This window comes from Thunnus albacares, chromosome 9 (genome assembly GCF_914725855.1).
Source record: "Thunnus albacares chromosome 9, fThuAlb1.1, whole genome shotgun sequence".
NCBI classification, from domain to species: Eukaryota; Metazoa; Chordata; class Actinopteri; order Scombriformes; family Scombridae; genus Thunnus; species Thunnus albacares.
In genome coordinates this window covers 159,524-182,280 of record NC_058114.1, presented here as the reverse complement: position 1 = coordinate 182,280, position 22,757 = coordinate 159,524, and the positions used below count along the sequence as shown (strand labels likewise).

The following is a 22,757-nucleotide window of genomic DNA, read 5'->3' as shown; positions in this document are numbered from 1 at the left end:
TAGACTGTATATAGATAATGGACGTAGCCGCCTTGACGTCACCTGTTGGTTTGTGGATTCCCATTTTGAAGCCTCAAGTTTGCCATTTTGACTGTCGCCATCTTGGATTTTTGGAGCCAGAAGTGATCATATTTGGATGAGAGGGTGGAGCTGACCCTAACGCTAGCTGTTAGCTTGGTTAGCATGATGCAACATGCATTTTCTCATAGACTTCTTTTTGCAGCCAGTGGAGTCGCCCCCTGCTGGCCATTAGAGAGAATGCAGGCTTAAGGCACTTCCGCGTTGGCTTCACTTTTCAGACGCGGAGCTACCTGCTTGGTGTAGCAACAGCAGCTGAGGATCATGGGTATTGTAGGAATATAGCCGTCCACCAAACTGATGGACAAAACTGGATTTCTCAGAAACAAAGTGTAAATATTTAAAATGTGTTTTTGTTGATGCACAACAACAAAAACGTGTGAATTATTTAAAGTGATAAACATGTTTGTTTCAGATCCAGCTGAAGGAGATCTTTGAGACGGACACTGACATCGCTCTGGTGCTGGAGCTGGTTACTGGAGGAGAGCTGTTCGACAGGTACACACAGAGACAACCCAGCTCTCTGATTGGCTGGCAGCCATGAGTCTAGTATATAGTAGTTCTAAAGTATATTATAGTATATAATAGTTCTAAATCAGCAATACAGGTCTGTTAGCCTGCAGGTAACCATAACAACAGCAGTGATGCTTCAGTTAACTGACTGCTGAAACTAAACTAAACACAGACTGTAAAACACAGTCATCACTAAAATAGTTTAAAGGATCATTCTGCTGATTTGCTATATTTTTCTTCATGTTTGGATCCAAACCAACAATGAACTGATCTACTAATAAGTATTGTGTGTGTATCAAAGTCTGATATATCTTATTCCTCCATGAAACTATTAAAACACATCAGTGAATCTCACCGCTGCACTGGGTCACATGTTCCTTCATCATGAAGAGTTTGGTCACGTTAGTTTGTTTAGAAACGGCTCCAAAGACCAATACTAACAGCATACAGTATACTACAGTACTCTGCGTAATTATACTCTCTGTTTACTCCATGTGGTGTTTCACGATCGTTTACTACAGTAAACTGTGTATTTGTACAGGATCGTGGAACGCGGTTATTACAGTGAGCGAGATGCCGCTCATGTCATCAAGCAGATCCTGGAGGCCGTGGCGGTAAGATGCTGCTTTCACTGTCTGTTCTCACTGTCAGGAAAATGCAGCGCTGTGGAGGTTTCTGCTTCTCATCAAACAGCAGCGACATCAGCTGATTGGCTCCATCCAGCCCTCCGATCATTAGATTATTGATCACTTCCTGCTCTGCTTAGTCTGCAGCTTCTCAAACTGTTTTCATATCTGAAACTGTGTCGACGTCACCGTCAATCTGACATCATGAGGACAAAATAATATCGTCTACATTAACAATCTTTAGAGCTCCAGTTAGTTTACTTACTGAAAGATTCTTATTCTAGTTAGCTTCAGATCCTGTCAGCTCAGAGTTATTATGGGGATAAAATAGTTGCAATATTATTTGCAGATAATAGTGTTACTATTTTACCCCCATAAGTTAGCCTCTAGTTTTTGTTAGTTTTGGCGTCTGTTATCCTAGAGTTAGCTTCTAGTTCCAGTTAGTTTGGTCAACTTTTATTTCCTGTTAGTGTAGAACTGAATAAGATGACTCTCTTTGTATTGCACTTTTCTTTCAAAGACTTTCAAGGGAAAAGAACTAACAGAATAAAATCAAACACAAGTAAAAACAAAAATCATGAAACACAAGAACAATAAACAGTTAAAAGTAGAAGAAAATCAAACATCAAACACGTTTAGCACCTTGATGCTCAGAGATAGTGTTCAGGTCTCTGACTGCAGGATGGATTGGTGACTAGCTCGTTAGCTAACAACATGTAAATGAGACAGATTTGGGTCTGTTGTGAAAGCAGGACATGCTAAACATGCTCTAACTGATATCCATCTGAAATATCCAATTGGTGCTTTATTAGCACATGAACAGTGGTTCTGTAGGATTTCTTGCTGCCGTTCAGAAGCAGGTTTTGTTTCTGATGTGGGAGTGAGACCTCCTCCAGCTGATGAATCACACTCAGCAGGTTTAATCAAATATGAAAGTGGCACAAAATCAGTTTTAAATGTCAGCATGTGATGCTTAAACAGAACACGACGCGTTCACTGACATACGTACTTACACAACACTCAGCTGTTGACAGCAAAAAGGAGGTTTGCGTCACAGTTCAAAGACAAGAGGAACACAAGAGCATGACTCGGCCGATGTAAAAAACAGTCTTTACGTAGAAAAATACAAGGATTCAAAAATCCAGGCAGTCAAACAAAGTACAAAGCTGAGGCCAAATCTGAAAAACACAGGCAGGGTCAAAACTAGATCAGGATCCAAAAAACAGACTGGCAATAATCAGAGTGCTGGAAAGCAAAGGCACATAACACAAAGCCCATCTGGCAGAGAGCAAGTGGAAATGGAGCGGTAAATATAGCAGGGAGCTAATGAGGGAACAGGTGAGTGGGGAGGATGAGCAGGTGAGGTGATTCTACTGGTGGGAAGGACAGGCAGGGTCTGAAACAACAGCAGAATTAGAACATGTATGTACAAACAACCAAACTGAATAAATGAGCAGACTTAATTTCAAAACCATGACAGTTTGTTGTGATTGTTTTGGCTCCAAAAAGGCAGCAGCAGGAATAAACTGTAATTGATTAAAGAAGTCAGTGACAATCAAACATGTAATTATTTCCAGCTTGAGTGAAAATGATCCCCAGAAGCTTCAGCTGCCGTTCTGTGGACAATAAACACACACACAGCCTGGGAGGATGCTGCCTGAGAAGACGAGCTCAGGGGAAAACAAAGGCCTGCAGGAGTTAGAAAGATAAAATTTACTTTTTTTATTTTACTAATACAGACAGTCAGTTTATAATATTATTAGATAACTGTGGTCTCAGGTTACAGTGTTCATTGTAAGAACAGTTATTTTGTCTTTTACCTGACAAAAATCCAGTTATTCTGTCTACAGCTGCTACAATTAGTCAATGAAGCGATTAGCCGAACCAACTATTGTGAGAGTTAACTAATGATTTGGAGTCATTTTTTGAGAAAACATGTAAATATTCTCTGATTCTTAAAGGTGAATATTTTCTGGTTTCTTTAGTCTCTGTGACAGTAAACTTAATATCTTTGAGTTGTGGACAAAACAAGACATTTGAGGATCATCTTGGAACAGTGATCAGCACTTTCGACACATTAATGATAACGAACTCCTTGTACTCCTCAAACCCAACATGCAACACGTCATGTTACAATAATAGAAATATGACTGGGAGAAAACTTATTATCTTTAACAATTCAGGATTGACTCACAAATACCAAAAACAGGTTTTTGTAATACAGTTAGTTGATGAAGTTTTGTTGACAGAATGAAAAAGGTGGAACTGAGCAGTGAGGTCAGAGCAGCAGCAGGACGCTGTTCAGCGCAACACACCGCAGTTATCTTGTTGTTGATCCTCAAAAGTACCAGTCAAAGGTTTCGACACAGCAACTGATTCAAGAGTTGTCCTTTATTTTTACTATTTCCTACATCGTAGAAGAAAACTGAAGAAATCTGGACTATAAAATAACACGTATTTGCTGTGGTTAGTTCCACATGTTGCTGTAGTTGCTGTAGTTGGTTGCAAATGTTGCTGTAGTTGCTGTCGTTGGTTACAGGTGTTGCTGTAGTTGCTGTCGTTGCTGTCATTGGCTGCAGGTGTTGCTGTAGTTTGCTGCAGGTGTTGTTGTAGCTGCTGTAGTTGTTGTAGTTGGTTGCAGGTGTTGCTGTAATTGTAGTTGGTTGCAGGTGTTGCTGTAATTGTAGTTGGTTGCATTTGTTACTGTAGTTGTTGTAGTTGGTTGCAGGTGTTGCTGTAGTTGCTGTCATTGGCTGTAGGTGTTGCTGTAGTTGCTGTAGTTGTTGTAGTTGGTTGCAGGTGTTGCTGTAGTTGCTGTCATTGGCTGCAGGTGTTGCTGTAGTTGCTGTCGTTGTAGTTGGTTGCGGGTGTTGCTGTAATTGTAGTTGGTTGCAGGTGTTGCTGTAGTTGCTGTAGTTGTAGTTGGTTGCAGGTGTTGCTGTAATTGCTGTTGTTGTAGTTGGCTGCAGGTGTTGCTGTAGTTGCTGTAGTTGTAGTTGGTTGCAGGTGTTGCTGTAGTTGTAGTTGGTTGCAGGTGTTGCTGTAGTTGCTGCTGTTGGCTGCAGGTGTTGCTGTAATTGCTGTCATTGGCTGCAGGTGTTGCTGTAGTTGCTGTAGTTGTAGTTGGTTGCAGGTGTTGCTGTAGTTGCTGCTGTTGGCTGCAGGTGTTGCTGTAGTTGCTGTCATTGGTTGCAGGTGTTGCTGTGGTTGCTGTCATTGGCTACAGGTGTTGCTGTAGTTGCTGTAGTTGTAGTTGGTTGCAGGTGTTGCTGTAGTTGCTGTCGTTGGCTGCAGGTGTTGCTGTAGTTGTTGTAGTTGGTTGCAGGTGTTGCTGTAGTTGCTGTCATTGGCTACAGGTGTTGCTGTAGTTGCTGTAGTTGTAGTTGGTTGCGGGTGTTGCTGTAGTTGCTGTCATTGGCTGCAGGTGTTGCTGTAGTTGCTGTAGTTGTAGTTGGTTGCGGGTGTTGCTGTAGTTGCTGTCATTGGCTGCAGGTGTTGCTGTAGTTGTTGTAGTTGTAGTTGGTTGCAGGTGTTGCTGTAGTCGCTGTCATTGGCTGCAGGTGTTGCTGTAGTTGCTGTAGTTGTAGTTGGTTGCGGGTGTTGCTGTAGTTGCTGTCATTGGCTGCAGATGTTGCTGTAGTTGCTGTAGTTGTAGTTGGTCGCAGGTGTTGCTGTAATTGCTGTTGTTGGCTGCAGGTGTTGCTGTAGTTGCTGTAGTTGTAGTTGGTTGCAGGTGTTGCTGTAGCTGCTGCTGTTGGCTGCAGGTGTTGCTGTAGTTGTTGCAGCTGGTTGCAGGTGTTGCTTTAGTTGCTGTCATTGGTTGCAGGTGTTGCTGTAATTGCTGTCATTGGCTACAGGTGTTGCTGTAGTTGTAGTTGGTTGCAGGTGTTGCTGTAGTTGCTGTCATTGGCTACAGGTGTTGCTGTAGTTGCTGTAGTTGTAGTTGGTTGCAAGTGTTGCTGTAGTTGCTGTCATTGGCTACAGGTGTTGCTGTAGTTGTTGTAGTTGTAGTTGGTTGCAGGTGTTGCTGTAGTTGCTGTCGTTGGCTGCAGGTGTTGCTGTAGTTGCTGTCATTGGCTACAGGTGTTGCTGTAGTTGCTGTAGTTGTAGTTGGTTGCAGGTGTTGCTGTAGTTGCTGTCGTTGGCTGTAGGTGTTGCTGTAGTTGCTGTAGTTGTGTTTGGTTGCGGGTGTTGCTGTAGTTGTTGTAGTTGTAGTCGGTCGCAGGTGTTGCTGTAGTTGCTGTCATTGGCTACAGGTGTTGCTGTAGTTGCTGTAGTTGTAGTTGGTTGCAGGTGTTGCTGTAGTTGCTGTCGTTGGCTGCAGGTGTTGCTGTAGTTGCTGTAGTTGTGTTTGGTTGCGGGTGTTGCTGTAGTTGCTGTAGTTGTGTTTGGTTGTGGGTGTTGCTGTAGTTGTTGTAGTCGGTCGCAGGTGTTGCTGTAGTTGCTGTCGTTGGCTACAGGTGTTGCTGTAGTTGCTGTCATTGGCTGCAGGTGTTGCTGTAGTTGCTGTAGTTGTAGTTGGTTGCAGGTGTTGCTGTAGTTGCTGTCGTTGGCTGCAGGTGTTGCTGTAGTTGCTGTAGTTGTTTTGGTTGCGGGTGTTGCTGTAGTTGTTGTAGTTGGTTGCAGGTGTTGCTGTAGTTGCTGTCGTTGGCTGCAGGTGTTGCTGTAGTTGCTGTAGTTGTGTTTGGTTGCGGGTGTTGCTGTAGTTGTTGTAGTCGGTCGCAGGTGTTGCTGTAGTTGCTGTAGTTGTAGTCGGTTGCAGGTGTTGCTGTAGTTGCTGTCGTTGGCTGCAGGTGTTGCTGTAGTTGTTGTAGTTGGTCGCAGGTGTTGCTGGCAGCAGTTTTGTTGCACATGGCGGCAGCGTGCTTCAGCTGCAGGTCTCTTATGTAACAGCAGCTTCCATCCTGCTGCTGAACAGATTAAAACCAGAGAGGATTAACACACACACACACACACACACACACACACACACACACACACACACACACTGGCCACAGCTGACCTACATCTACCACGCACAGAAACATACGCCTGTATATGTGTGTGTGTGTGTGTGTGTGTGTGTGTGTGTGTGTGGTTGTGTGTGTGTGTATGGTTGTGTGTGTGTGTGTGTGTGTGTGTGTGTGTGTGTTGGGATTACAGTACAGTTGTATTTGCTGTATCACATGTGTGTGACGTTAATCTGCAGCAGAAACATCCTGCAGCCCCTGAACACATCAACATCTTTTTATATTTTGACCCACATCATGTTGGACATTTTAAATGTGATTTATTGGAGTGACTGAAGAACATGTGTGTTCATTATGACAATAATCTATCACTTAGATTAATATTTATAGGTTAACCTTGAAGGTTTATAACTATCGTCTTTTACTGCTGTGGTCTTTATATATTCCTGAATTTATCGTGGTTCATGTTTCCTAAATGAAGATGAGACAGAATAACCAATAATAGATTAAGTGCAAGTTTCATTCTGTAAGCGTAAAGACATAAAACAGTATTTTAATGTTGGAAATTGAGATTAAAGAAATGGAAAACCATGTGAAACACATGATAGAAATATGGCATTTCTGTTAGTTTCCTGTATTGATGTGAGGAAGGTTACAGTCTCCTCATCGCTCCACACAGATCTGATGTGTGTGGTCACTGGCGACCTGCTTACCCGCCCCAATTGTTAGCAGCTTAGCATTATGCAGTAATGACTAAAAGCAGATGGCACAATTTGTCCACTTGGAGACGTTTTGAAGAGGTTTGGAGAGGTCAGGCCTATAGGTCTGGTTTATACAGGTGTGCTTAATAAGATGTAGAAGGTATGTGGTGATTTGCATAGTTCTGGCATAAAGTATGTCCGAGTTATTCCTATTCAAATATGACTAATTATAGACAAGGACCAAAAACACTTTTTTAAGCCATATTTGAACTGATGTAGTTTTAGTTGTGTTTTAGCCACATGCTAAACAAGCACATTTCCAGAAACTAGAAGATGTTACCTTTCAAATGAAGCTGAATACATGCGTTTGGCCTCACAGTTCTTCTGTTATAAGCTTTAAGGTGGAAATTCAAAAAAAAAGGGTGGATGTTAAGAGGCTGTTTCTGCCATTTACACAGCAGCTTATGCTCAAACTGAAAATGTGAATGAAAATAGGATGGAAATATTCTAGTGAGCTGCAGTTGATCTGAGAAGAGGATGCATGTGTTCAGAGAGCAGCAGGGGATGCTTGGAGCTGGAGGAAGAGGCCATCTGTCAGTTCAGAGTTTCATTCTGTGTTTCAGTCCATCCTGCCAAATCCTCCCTGACCCCCAACCCCCAACACCTTCACCTCACCGGAAGGCTGTTTCATCCACTCCAGTTTGTTCTGTCCAACACTGTCATATTGTGGTTGTAATGAACACACTGAGCTGTTAAACTGTGTTTCTGTAATATTTTGGTGTCGTGTGTGTTATTTCAGTATTTACACGAGAACGGCGTTGTGCATCGTGACCTGAAACCTGAGAACCTGCTGTACGCCGACCTGTCGCTGGACGCTCCTCTGAAGATAGGTAACAAACCGATTCTAGATGTTCATGTTTTATAGAACTTATAGTTTCATTTAACATGATTCAGTTTTACCATCAACTGTTAATGTAGACACAAACATCACAAATCTTACGCGTCACTGTCACATTATCCCCTTAGTTTTATGTTCGCCATGCAGCTGAACTTGTAAATTGGATATTCCCACCAGGCACGCGTGCGTTGCGTTCCGGCGTGTACTTGCTCAGCTTTTGTTGATTTGGTTAAGTCGTCTACGTAGTTAAATGGTTTCTTTATTCATCTGTTTTAATTCAGCGGTTCAATTCCTGGCTCCTCCAGTCCACATGTTGAAGTGTCCTTGGGCAAGATACTGAACCCAAATTGCTCCCGATGGCTGTGCCATCAGTGTGTGAATGATTAGTTCCTACTGATGAGCAGGTTGGCACCTTGCATGGCAGCCTGCCATCAGCACATGAATGTGTGTGTGAATGGATGAATGTGGCTTGTACTGTAAAAGTGCTTTGAGTGGTCAGAAGACTAGAAAGGTGCTATACAAGTGCAGTTCATTTACCATTTAAGTCCCTTAAAGATGGTCGGTCACAGTTCTACTCCAACAAAATAAATAACAGTCCTGGCAACCCTAAGCATCCTTTTTCCACCACGAATCATCTCTTGAGGCCACAATCATCTTCCACAATTGAGGCTACAGAATAGCGATGTAACAGCTTCACTGACCTTCAGAGCCAAGGTCAACAACATCCACTCTCTGATGTCCAACTCTTCCTCTCTGCCTCCTCCTTTCACTGACCCTCTGTCCGGGAGCTCACCGTCTCTACTCCATGTTACTGGTGTAAGGCAGAGTCACATTGAGAAATTCTCAGGAAGATGAAACCCTGTACTTGACCCATGGACCCCATTCCCACAGCTCTGCTTAAATCATACATCCCCATTCTCAGCCCCCTGATCACCCAAACTGCAAACCTCTCCTTACAAACTAGAAGAGTTCCATCTACCCTCATTGACCCCTACACAAGATGCCCACTCTGGACCCAGAAGTTCTTGCCAGCTACAGACCTATCTCGAACCTCCTACCTTTCTGGTAGGACTGAGTATGTCTCACTGAGTGTTCTACAAGGATCAGTTCTCAGCCTGATCCTGTTTGCCCTCCACATCCTGCTTACCATCTACATCCTGCTTACCATCTACATCCTACTTACCTTCTACATCCTGCTTACCTTCTACATCCTGCTTACCTTCTACATCCTGTTTACCATCTACATCCTGCTTACCATCTACATCCTGCTTACCTTCTACATCCTGCTTACCATCTACATCCTACTTACCTTCTACATCCTGCTTACCTTCTACATCCTGCTTACCTTCTACATCCTGCCTACCATCTACATCCTGCTTACCTTCTACATCCTGCTTACCTTCTACATCCTGTTTACCATCTACATCCTGCTTACCATCTACATCCTGCTTACCTTCTACATCCTGCTTACCATCTACATCCTACTTACCTTCTACATCCTACTTACCTTCTACATCCTGCTTACCTTCTACATCCTGCTTACCTTCTACATCCTGCCTACCATCTACATCCTGCTTACCTTCTACATCCTGCCTACCATCTACATCCTGCTTACCTTCTACATCCTGCTTACCTTCTACATCCTGCCTACCATCTACATCCTGCCTACCATCTACATCCTGCTTACCTTCTACATCCTGCCTACCATCTACATCCTGCTTACCATCTACATCCTGCTTACCTTCTACATCCTGCCTACCATCTACATCCTGTTTACCATCTACATCCTGTTTACCATCTACATCCTGCTTACCTTCTACATCCTGCCTACCATCTACATCCTGCCTACCATCTACATCCTGTTTACCATCTACATCTTGTTTACCCTCTACATGCTGATTATCCTCTACAATCCGTTTACTCTCTACACCCTGTTTATCCTCTACAACCTCTTTACCTTCTACATTCTGTTTACTCTCTACATGCTGTTTATCCTCTACAACCTCTTTCTACCATCTTAAAAACATGCTGCTCCTCTCTAATGCTGTCAGAGAAACTTGTCCTTTATCTCCTCCAGACTGGACTACTACTCTGATCTCCTCACAGGGATCCTGGCAGGAGCCTCCAGAAGTTCCAGAACATTCAGACCAGAGCTGCCAGGATCCTGATGACAGTGAAAACACCAACATATAAACCAGTTCTGTTTTCACTGCACTGGTTCCCAGTTCCCTTCAGGATGGACCACAAAGTCCTGCTGTTCACATACAAATCCATCAAACCTCCACCCGAACTCTCAGATCTACCAGCAGCTTGCTCCTCCGGGCCCCCAGTACTAAGCTCCACAGTACTAACCCCCACACCATGGGCCCCCAGTTCTAAGCTCTGCACTATGGGGCCCCCAGTACAAAGCCCCACACCATGGGGGCCCCAGTACCAAGTTCCACTTGTGGAACAGCCTTCCTAACAATCTGAGGCCAGCACAGACCTGAGAGTCTTCTAAAAAAGGCCTAAAATGTTTCTATTCAGGAGGCTTTTTCATCTGAACTCATATTATTTTCTTAATGTTGTGTGTTTTATGCTTTTAATGCAGCAGCACTTTGAGATTCACTGTGAATGAAAAGTGCAATACAAATTAAATGTATTATTTTTACTATTTATGTTGATGCTATGTTTCCATCTGTCAGATTAGCTGAAATATTTTCACACTAAATCACGTTTCTCCCTGAGCTGTTAGCTGATGTTACAGAAAGTGTTACAGGAAACACTCACAGCTTCACAGAGTCACTCTGGTTTATTATTTGCCCAGTTAGGCTGTCGGCAGCTGATCCTCTGACTAATGGTTACAAGTGGAAACCTCCTCCATCACCTTCCTCCTCCATCACCTTCCTCCTCCATCACCTTCCTCCTCCATCAACTTCCTTTAGCTCAGACTCAGCTGCTGAGAGACATTCTGTCCTCCGCCTCCACCCTCCTTTGTCCTCTTCCACCCTCTTCTGCTTCACCTCCACCCTCCTCTGCTTCACCTCCACCATCCTCTGCTTCATCTCCACCCTCCTCTGCTTCACCTCCACCATCCTCTGCTTCATCTCCACCATCCTCTGCTTCACCTCCAGCATCCTCTGCTTCACCTCCACCCTCCTCTGCTTCACCTCCACCATCCTCTGCTTCATCTCCACCATCCTCTGCTTCACCTCCACCATCCTCTGCTTCACCTCCACCATCCTCTGTTCACCTCCACCCTCCTCTGCTTCACCTCCACCATCCTCTGCTTCACCTCCACCATCCTCTGCTTCACCTCCACCCTCCTCTGCTTCACCTCCACCATCCTCTGTTCACCTCCACCCTCCTCTGCTTCACCTCCACCCTCCTCTGCTTCACCTCCACCATCCTCTGTTCACCTCCACCATCCTCTGCTTCACCTCCACCATCCTCTGTTCACCTCCACCATCCTCTGCTTCACCTCCACCATCCTCTGCTTCACCTCCACCATCCTCTGCTTCACCTCCACCATCCTCTGCTTCTCCTCCACCATCCTCTGCCTCATCTTCACCATCCTCTGTTCACCTCCACCATCCTCTGTTCACCTCCACCATCCTCTGCCTCATCTTCACCATCCTCTGCTTCTCCACCCTCTTCTGAACACATAGATGCAGTTTTACATCAAGAGCTGAATATTCGAAGGAAACAATGGACAATATTCTTAATTTTTAATGGAGAAATCTTCCCTTTCAGCTGACTTTGGACTTTCCAAAATCATTGATGACCAGGTGACCATGAAGACGGTCTGTGGCACACCAGGTTACTGCGGTGAGTCCATCACACCTACTACACTATGATGTAGTACTATGTACTGTAGATTTTACATGACTCTCCGTTAGAGCTCCTGTCAGCCATCTGGCTAACAGGCTCCTCTGCCTGCAGCTCCAGAGATCCTGCGGGGAAACGCCTACGGCCCCGAGGTGGACATGTGGTCGGTGGGCGTCATCCTCTACATCCTGTGAGTCCATTAACACCTCCCTGACCACACACAGTAACTCACAAACACACACACACACACAGAGTAACACACACATACACACACAGTACTGACTCAGTCTGTCTCATTAAGGTCGTTAGAAGCGATGACATCATGTGTAACACATTATTTATGTGCGTTCATGGTGCGTTCACATATTTACTGTCAATAATAAACGTCAGCTTCAGCTCAGCTTTTAGACTCCAGAGGTGGAAATGTTCTGATAGCTCAGCTGACATGTGACACATAGTCATATTTATTACAGTGGTTTAGTTTATGGAGGTCATTCCCCTTTTCATTTTTCTTTATGTGGTGTTTAAATGCAGAAAACACAAAATAAGCCACAAACTGTTTATTTTAACCACTTGAGTACCTGTATCAAAAACACAAAATCACAGGTTCCATTTGAAGGCAGCAGGAGGTGTTTCCTTCACACTAAAGCTTATGTAGCCTTCAGTCAGAGAATTTATGGACACAACTGTCACCAAACACAGTCTGTAAAATGTTTAATTACTTGGATTTTGAATAATAATAATTAGTTGTTCAATTATATTTTAAATATATATATAAAATATTTTCAAATAGACAGGTTTCTGAGTGATGCTTACTTTTTTATTTTTTATGCTACTTTTTATGCTAACATAACTTTTTATTTTATGCTACTGTTACTTCTTAAGTTTTTATGCTAACCTTTTTATTTTTCAGTCAAATGTTACTTTTTATTTTATGCTAACATTACTTTTTGTTTTATATGCTAACGTTACTTTTTAAATTTTCGTGCTAACATTACATTTTTTCAAGCTAACTTTATGTTTTTATTTTTTATGCAAACCTTAGTTTTTATTTTTTAGTCAAATGTTACTTTTTAATTTATGCTAACGTTACTTTTTATGTTGACATCTTTTTCATATTTTATTCTTGAGTTGTGTTTTTAACTCAGTGATGTTTGAGAGGCTCTCAGTTAATTTCTCTCTATCTGTAGAGCTAATTCTGTGTACTCTGTGTTAGCTGCTGTTTCTTACTGAAGTATGTGTCATGTTATCTGATCAGACCTGACGGATGTCTGTCAAAGGTACGATGATGTGTGTTGCATACAAATTCACCTCTAAATAGTGATATCAATGGTCTCCAGTGTGTTGATTTATTTCTAAATACTGAAAATGTGCAGACAGAAGCTGTTAGGATGTTGTAGAAACATGTTTTCTGCCACCTGCTGTGCACATATTCTTGATTCTTGGAAACCTGTCTATAGAACTGCTCTTTCAACAACTGCAGTAAAACACAACTAACTAAGCTGTGACTAAAATCTCAGAGATTTTTCTATATTTCCTCAATAATTAGTGGCAGTTTGTATGAAACTTTCTATGAAGCTTTTTAAAACATTTCAGACCTGTAAAATAAAGAGATGGTGATAAAAGCAGCTGAAAACTCAGGAAAAGCTAGTGAGTAGACTTTGTGTTATGATTATTTTTTCACACAAAAAGGATTTTTCCTGCAACCATAAAGGAATAACTGCTGTTTCAAAGCTCTGTCTACGCTGCCAGGAATATGAAAATAAAAAAACTGTTGGCCTAAAAGACATCAAATTTTTAGTAGCACTCAAGTCAGCCTTAATAACTTTAATAACTTAATAACTAAATTTTAACTGTAAATGTAAACTAATGCCCAGAATATAAACAGAGAACATAGCCTCCAGCATTGCAGCCTGGTTGTGATTGGTGAGTTTGTTGATTAATATCTGATAAAGAAAAGTTCCAGTTTTAGATCTGTCATTTCCTCTTCTATGAATATCAGATTTACACAGTACAGTCCTATTATGTTTCTCCTGTCTGGTAACAGCCACTAACACTGATCTGACCTGTGTCCTGCTCTCTAGACTCTGTGGGTTTGAGCCCTTCTTTGACCCACGGGGGGATCAATACATGTACAGCCGCATCCTCAACTGTGACTACGAGTTTGTGTCTCCGTGGTGGGACGAGGTCTCTCTCAATGCCAAGGATCTGGTGAGTTCCTGGGTCTCGGCATGAACATGATTCATTCACAGTCTACATTTCAGTTGATCAGTGATCACATGACGTGATGACACATTTTACTAAACTGTTTTTTTAGGCACACAAACAACTGTCACCAGTATAAATGGGAAGCTGTCTGTGTAAGATTACACTACACTTGTTTTGTTTGGAATGACTTGAGACTTGTTTTGGACAGCTCTTAAAATGACTTGGACTGTTGAAAAGTTGTGACTTGACTGGACTCGTAAAGAATGACTTGGATGACTTTGTCTTGTGCAGAATGATTCTAGACTTGACCTGGACCTGTTGTAAAGGGGTTGACTTGACCTTATTTTGCAATTATTTGGGACTTGAAATTGACTTATTTCAAATTCCATGGACTTGTCTGGAATGACTTAATGTTACGTGGTCTTTGACTTCGACTTACCTGGAATAACTTGAATCTCAAGTTGTCTTGAATTATACTTGACTTGGACTTGTCTTAAAGGAGTTATAAATTAACTAGAACTTGAACCTGTTTTGAACCTGTTTCCCATGGCAGGACACTTGACTTGGACTCTCAAGTGACTTGGATTTGTACTTGAGACTTGATGTAAACTTGTTTTGAATGACTCAGACTTGACTTGAAGTGGTCATAAATAACTTGACTTCAACTAGGATAATTTGAATCTTGGGTTGTCTTGAATGACACAATATTTGACTTGGACTTGTTTAAAGGAAATAAGAATTAACTGGAACTTGTCTGGAATGACTCGACACTCCAGTTGAACTTCGGTAGAATGACGCTTGACTTTGAATGACTCCAAACTTGGTCCTTTTTTCGAATGGCTTGACACTTGACTAGGACTTGTCTTCTATTTTCAACAGCAACAAAATGATACAATGCAAGGACCTACAATTAAGACAAGACATACCGAAAACCACAACACAAGAGCAAACACAAACACAGCAAGAAAACAACAAACAAACAATTGAAATAAAAAACAAAAAAACAGCAGTAATCACAACCTGGTGAATTTACAAAAAGCAGTTTGTATGTGCTTATACTGTTATATTTGTTACCCCCATACTTATTACTCTTGACCATTCCTCTTTCAGGTATATTGCTATTGGGGACCAGTCCCTTACTCCATATCCACATCACATTTATTCCTGTCTTCTTCAGAAACCTTTGGAAGTCTTATATGTTGAAAGAAATCATTCATTTTATCCTCCAAGTCCAGTGATTCTGAGGTATACAAAGACAAATGAAAATCATTAAACGCTTTAGCAGTTTCAGGTGTGGTATGATGTGGCTTACCATTCTTATCCTTAATTCTAGTGATAGTTTTATTTGAGGATTTGTTACTTAATAAATTAAATTAAGGTACCGCCCTGACCTATTAGCGTATTTGTGTATCTTATGTTTTTGTCTGAAAAATACCTTTTCTGCATTTTGAGATAAGAGTGTATTCAGAGCAGTTCTGGTTCTTATAACTTTATCCCAGTTGGCTTTGCGACCATTACACTTATGTTCAAATTCTGCTTCCTGTAACTGTACTTCAAGGTGTCTCTGTTCTTTCAACATTTTTTTTCTTGATATAATTATGTCCCTTAAAAAGCTTTAGTTGTTTCCCATAAGTTTGAGGGATCTGCACATTCATTATCAGTCTCTTGGATAAACATCTGTAATTCCCTTTGGGCCATGGAACAGAAATCTTTCAGCTAATATAGACCTATTGCATTTCAAGCTGTATCTCTTTGAGTTGTTATTTGAAATGGACATAACTAAAAAGACAGGAGCATGGTCTGATATATGAATAGAACCAATATAAAATTTCTCAACTTGTTCAACACAGATCAAGGAGAGCTGAAAAATTATGACCAAAAAATGGCATGAAAAATCCAGGTTCAGACACTCAAGATAGGTTTGAAAAATAAAAGGCCTCTATTTCAGTGGGCTAGAGTCTTAAAAAAACACACCAATGCAACTCTGTTTCTTTGTGTCTCTACACCCTGAAGAAGGCACAAGCTGACACGCATTGGTTGTTTTTTAATGGCTATAGTCCACTGAAATAAAGGCCCAAGGTAATAATTGTAATAAGAACAAAATGACAACAACATCATTAACATCAAAATGCAAAAATTAAAAAGAAAATTAAAAATGGTGGACTGGAGGCCAAGAATATAGGATAAAACAAATGGGAAATAAAGTCAACCAAGGAATCTTCAGTAGATTAAATAATAAATCAGAGCCGGATCATTTCCATTCCATTTACGTTGTTTCTCTTAATCTATCAGTCAGTAAATTAGTCTTTATGAATTTTTTTTTAAATGCCACTGTGTTGACAGTCGGCCTATACCTCTCTGCCTACCCACACTCTCATTATTTGAAGTCAAATAATCAATAATCATTGTTCAATTGTTGCATGTGTATAGGAACATGCTTCTTAGATATTATCCCAGTTTTTTTGTCGTTACGGCCCTGTTTACACGAGTGGACAGAGTGGACAGCTCTAAGTACAGGTGTGTCTGGGCCGCATGAGGCCACATTCATTTAGCAGTGTAAACACAATGTGTCCTGGCCTGCATTGAAGGATGCCTACTCAACTGACGTCCTCTATTTTCCTGCAGACTAGGCATGGGAAGTGCATTGCTGCCTCCTCTGTTCAACTTGTTTGATAACAGGTGTAAAGGTAATGAAAGACCAAACGATTGGCTTATCACTTTAATGTGCAGAGTTGTGGAAGGATGATCATTTGCTCTCTTAATGTGAGCATGTCCTTGAGAGAAGGAATGTGTTTTAGGAGGCCGACTCCTCTCTTTCCATTCTGGCTTAGGCTGAGATAAGGTAGCATCCTGAGTCACAGAGTAAACAGGACAGGTTAAAGGGTCAAAGGCAACATATAGCTTAGGGCTCTTCCTTTCCTGTGTCCTTATCTAGCATACATGGGCATGTAAATGTATACCTCGTGGCTGTTTGCCATTGGTTGTAATCCATAAATTTGTATGATTTGACCAATCACAGATCATTTCTCTGTTCCTTCTGCAACTATAGTAGAATAGGTTTGCTCTTTGTTCAGTGAGGCAAACTGATGCAAATCTTTGTGTGTTGTGTCTCCTTATTGTACAATAATATTTTTTAATCTTCAACCAAGCAGTGTTTTGTGTATTACTTATTATGTGTGTTTAGTGTTTTCAGAAAATTTCCATAAACACAGGATAGTGAATTAAAAAAACAGAATCCACCTCCCATTTCTTTCTGTTTTTCCCCGTTCCCCTAACTCGTTTTCCTCATCAAATCGACAATTAGAATAGATATTAAACCAAAACCAGGAAATACCTTGTTTTTTGCTTGTCTGTCTAAAAAAATATTTCAGAAGCTACAGTTGTTGGATAGTTTCCTCTGTCCTGTCAATATGATAACTACAGTGTTTAGTTTTGCTGTGTTACATGTTTATTTGTATATAGAGCAGGGAAGTGAGATCTGAGCACAGCCAGGTGTAAACAGACATATTTTGAGCTGTCCACCTGTGATGGGATCACCCAAGACACATGTTAATGCCAGGTGTAAGCAGGGCCTAAGTGAGATAGGTAATGATAAGTGATAACAAAAAACATGAAATGATTTAATCTATTATCTATAGGGCATCGGGCTTATTTTACACAGTATACTGCAGGCAGATGTGACTTTTCTATTGCATAGGGGATAAAGGATCACTGGTCTGGATTTCATTCACAAAATTCTCTAACTCATCAGGTGAGCCAAACCTTAATTTAGTGCCAACATCGTCAAAAGATAATGTCACCGGGAAGAACATGGCATTCCTTATTCTCAAATTTTGGAGCTTCTTTTTCACCAGCAGGAAAGCCCTGCCTTTGGACTGAAATGCTTCCCTAAGGTCAGGGAAGAGGTATATTCTTTTACCGTTAAACTGAAGCTCTCCTTGCTCACGTGGCAGATACAGGATCCTCATCTTGTCCTGATAGTTCAGGAATTTCACTATGGTGGGTCGATATCATTTCTGTGGGTTGATCCTGTTACGCACTGCAATCCGATGGCTCGTCTCCAGGGCTAGTGGTTTCAGGAAGTTTTCCTTCCCAAGTAGGCCAGGAATCAGGCATCGCAGGAAAGCCACCGAATCGGCTCCCTCGGATCACTCCAGAACTCCAACAATCAAGAGGTTTGGCTATCTGCTCTTATTTTCCATATAGTCCACTTTTGATTGTAGTGAGGCCATATTGCTCTGTCAAGTTTGTCATAGCAATGTAAAGTTGATTAATTTTCTTTTCTATTCCTTGGAGATTAAAGAGGACTTCTTTTTGCTGTTCTCAGAAGTTCAGAGTATCTTCTCCATTGTGAATTCACCTGCCATTGTTAAGCACACAGTAAGACGCTTCAAGCAGCGTGGAGTATCTCAAAATAGCTTAAGGCTATGCAGGATTAATTCTTAGTCCAGTTTGGAAGTTGAGGCTGGTGTTGAATGACTTGGACTTATCTGGATGACTTGAGACTTGACATGGAATGGTCTCAAATAAAATAATAAAATGAATGTTTTGAAGTGATTTGAGACATGACTTGGACCTGTCTTAAAGCAGTTCTGAATTAACTGTAACTTGAACCTGTCTTGGACCAGTTTCCAGTTGCTTGACACTTGACTTGGACTCTCAAGTGACTTGGATTTGTTTTGAAGTGACTTTTGAAATTTGCATTCATCTGAACAATATGCACACCTCATTTGTCATTTTGCACATATTTCAATACTGTTCTCAGCACAACTGTTATCACCTTGTCTACCTCAGTAGATATGGATGTACGTGAGTGGTGGGTGGATATGAATGTGTGTGTGTGTCTGTATTTATTTGTCCAATAAATACTTTTTTTAAATTAAATTTCTAGTATATTTTAAATAGAATAATTTACAGCACCAGGAAGAGCCATAGCAACATTGAGACATTGATAACTAGTTTATTTCTGCATATGACAGTAAAGTCTATGAAAAGAATTTTGAATTGAAATGAATTGTGACATGATTTGAGAACTGGCTTGAAGTGGTCATAAATAACTTGGACTCATCTGGGATAATTTGAATCTCAGGTTGTCTTGAATGACACAATATTTGACTTGGACTTGTTTTAAAGGAGTTACGAATTAACTGAATTAACTGAATTAATTTTCAATTACTCGGGCTTGTCTGGAGGGACTTGAGACTTCTCTTGGGCTGTTCTTGAATGAGTCTTTTCAGTGACTTGACACTAACTCTGACCCATTTCAAATGAATAGGACTTGCCTTGAATGACTTGAGACAGGACTTGGAAATGTCAGGAATGTCTTGGACTTTTATGGAGGGTCTTGAGACTTGACTCGTCTTGAACATCTTTATACTTGCCTGCCAAACAGGTCAATCAGACTTGACCTCTGCCACATTGAGCTCTACCTGTAGAAGGTTCTTTCATGGACAGGTGGTCTAAACTCAGTCCTGTCCCCGGTTGTCCATCTGCAGGTCAGCAAGCTGATCGTCCTCGACCCTCACAAGCGCCTCAGTGTCCGAGAGGCCCTGCAGCACCCCTGGGTGCTGGGTAAAGCTGCTCGCTTCTCCCACATGGACACCACCCAGAGGAAACTGCAGGAGTTCAATGCTCGACGCAAACTGAAGGTGAGGATGCCGTCTGGGTGTTTAACCAAGTTCACAGTGAGTTTGGTGACAGAACAAACACAAAAAACCTATTTAGTGTTTTTAAATGGAAGCAGTGACTTAACTGAAAGCTTGAACAAATCAGTCACACGCTGGCTTTGGGGATCTGTTATGCCAGGATCAAACTACTACATGAGCTTTGTGTATACAACGTTATCTAATGTAGATTTATAAAGAGTCATGTAGAAGACTTGATGCAATCTATAAAAACTTCAGCTTTTGTTAGGGAGCCAAATATTTCTGTTGGAGGGCCACATTTGGCCCATGGGCCACTTTTTGCCTACCAATGTCTTAGTCTTTTGACATGGTCACTGTGTCAGTTTGAAGAGAGCTCTGTGCTCCTATTGGTAACGTTCAACTTGTCAAACGGGTAAAAACATCCTAACAGGCTTTTTGTTGTGATTTGAGGCATCCCAGATGCTGATTTGGTTGTCTTCCACTGTTTAAGTGTTTATGTATGTTTATGTTTTTTATGTGTTTGTGTCGACAGGCAGCCATGAAGGCCGTCGTGGCCACCAGTCGGATGCATGAGGGTTCGCGGCGTCGTACTGACAGCTGTGAGATTCCAGGCTCAGGGACATTGAGGCAGAGCAGCATTCAGCAGGACCTGCCCCCTGAGTCTACAGGCCCTGCCCCCACAAACACGGAGGCCCCGCCATCAGATCAGCAGTCACCGCCGCAGGAAGACAAGTCAAAAAGTGCAGGCCAAAGTGCCCTCAGCCCCTCCCCTTCACACAGCCCCAAACAACCCAGCTGTGATGTCACACCCACGGGCCCCGCACCCATTAGGCCGCCGCTGCGGGCCGATGGGCAGCGGCAGGCGTCTGTTGTCCCCAAAACTGTGCTGGGCCAGCCCCGGCTACCACAGAAGAGCTGCTCCATGGTAGAGCCTGCCCCCAGGGTCGACGCGACACCCACTCTGGCCACACCGCCCAGTCCCAACAGCCTCAGCAACGGCTTCATGCCAGGAGCAGAGCCTACCTGTAAGACTGCCCACTGCCAGTGATCACCTGACGCAAAGCAGAGACACTCCTCTCTGCTTCTGTTTGCCACAACCACAAAAAAAAAACACAAAAATGATGCAGTTCTATTATCTTCTCTGCAAACAAAATTTATTTGGACCAAATTGCACCAGAAACTAAACTCTCTGCAACATCTACAGCTGAAATTTAATCACCAACAACAACTTTGTTCCTGTTCTGTAGCTCTGCTGTCATGCCACGTACTCACTGAGGGTTTGCTGAATGTTGGTCTGGTTTCAATGTGCAGGCTGGAGATTACTCAAGATATGAGAAACAAAAACACAATTGTTCCATCAGGACTTAAGACAGACCATGTCTTCTCTGCTATTTTTACTGTGGTGAGAAAAACAACACAACACGCTAATACACACTAATTGCCAAGGTAGCTAGCTAGTTTTACATGAACATGTTTGTTATTCAAACATCATTTCAATTTTCTTATACATAAAACTGACCAACTTCTATCAGTTGGTCTGTCTGAGAAGTTGAATACATTTAGAGACGTTAAACTTGTTGAGTACTAAGAGAAGGATTAGCAAAATGCTCTTTCAGTAACTGCGTCAAAACAGTTTTTTCTGTCTGTTGTGTTTTTGTAGATAAATTATTTATCTCATATGTGTTTTTAAAGATCAGGTAATTATTTGGTATATCTGTGTGCCTGTAGGATTATGACACAGATGTTTTTTCTATTTAAAAATAAATCCTTTAAATGTTCTTTAAATGTTTTTTAATTATAATATATATTTCCTGTTATCATCTAAAACAAAGCAAATATTAAGTCAGTTCAGGTTAGCTAGCATCTCTGAGCTAGCATGCTAGTTTGTAATTTGGAACAGTGCAGCATTAACGTGATTCAGAAATGCTGCTTCAATGAGTTTGTAGCTGTAATTCTCACCCGCATCTTGAGAAAATATACGTTAAAGCTCGGTCACACTAACATTTAAAATGGAAACTGATAGTTATTAAGCTAGCTAGCTGGGAGATCTATTGTGACAAGCTCTAGCATATTAGCAGTTAGCTCACCAGCTACAGTAGTTATTGTGTTGATGAAGTCTGACTTGGACTTTACTTCTGTGGCTTCTTAGCTTGATATAAACTCAACTCAAACAAGTCCTAACCAAACTATAACGTTGTGTTTTGTCGCTCTTCTTACCGCAGTAACAAACAGAGAAATTAACATGTTTACAACTGAAACAAACTCCTCAGAATCGAGAGTCAAGCTAAATGTGGCACTTTGTCAGGTCACTAACTGCCGTTTCGTCTTTGAGAACAGGCCACTGCCACTTCAAAGGAGTCTAATGTTTTCTCTCTGAGTGACATGTTCAGATATCAGTCACATGTCTGTGTTGCAAACATTAGGTTAGCATAAAAACTGGAAGCAGGGGAAACTGCTAACCTGGCTCTGTGACAAGTTAAGAAATAAACTTGCCAACACATTTTAAGTTCAAATGAACACCTGTCTGGTTTATTTAATCTGTACACAAGAAAAATAATAATGTCATTGTGCGCTGTAGTCAGAGACAGAAGAATGGATTCACTGTTGTTAATTAAGAAATAGTTCCAGCTGTAACTTTACATTTCAGTTTGTGTACGAATTAATTACAGACATGTTAATCAGTGATCTTAATAGGAGTCGGCAGGTGCCTTTTTTAACTTTGGACAGAGCTGACAGCCTACAAAAGAGATGTATGAACACGCAGAATGCAGATGGTGGCAACATCGTATTTCATGACAGATTGTTGCTCGTCCTTCAGGGCGTTCACATGTTTATAGGACCAAGTCTGCGGTTTGTTTTGAACATGTAATAATAGGTTTGAACAGAAATAACCTTATGTTACAAACTGTTACATTAAGCTCCAGATCCGCGGTTCGACCACAGGATGACCCAGGATGAAGGGACTGAGGGGGCTGTTAAAAAATTTTTCATAAAATAAAATTAGTTGATTTAACCATGCAATAGCCTCAGAAAAGCTAAATAACAGCAACATAAGGCTATTGTTTCAAAATCAAAGAATACATTTATTAATCAGAGCAGTCATATAAGAACGTAGCACTAGCAGAGATAGTTTTTTGAATTTATGAATGATCAAGATCAGCAGAGGGAGGCATGTAGGACCAGCTGTTTGCAGCTTGCAGCTCTCTCTCTGTCTGGTTGACTGTCCCTTCACCTCCCCGTCGTTTCCCTTCTGTCTGGGGATTATTATTACAATCAGGTGAAAATGAAATTAGGGCTGAAAGCTCTGTTTACAACAAAGCAAGCAGGCTAAC

The 22,757-nt window shown here is 41.5% G+C and overlaps 1 protein-coding gene across 1 annotated transcript in view; it reads left to right on the top strand.

Moving 5' to 3' along the window:
• Positions 1 to 21,931, top strand: part of si:ch73-60h1.1 (calcium/calmodulin-dependent protein kinase type IV) — a 28,303-nt gene extending 6,372 nt beyond the window's left edge. Inside the window, exons 4-11 of the mRNA XM_044362611.1 lie at positions 494 to 576; positions 1,133 to 1,205; positions 7,667 to 7,757; positions 11,498 to 11,572; positions 11,687 to 11,762; positions 13,657 to 13,783; positions 19,276 to 19,428; positions 19,958 to 21,931. Of these exons, the coding sequence (XP_044218546.1) occupies positions 494 to 576; positions 1,133 to 1,205; positions 7,667 to 7,757; positions 11,498 to 11,572; positions 11,687 to 11,762; positions 13,657 to 13,783; positions 19,276 to 19,428; positions 19,958 to 20,473 (1,194 nt within the window). The 3' untranslated portion in view covers positions 20,474 to 21,931. The remainder of the gene's footprint in view (positions 1 to 493; positions 577 to 1,132; positions 1,206 to 7,666; positions 7,758 to 11,497; positions 11,573 to 11,686; positions 11,763 to 13,656; positions 13,784 to 19,275; positions 19,429 to 19,957) is intronic.
• The last annotated feature ends 826 nt before the right edge of the window (positions 21,932 to 22,757 follow it).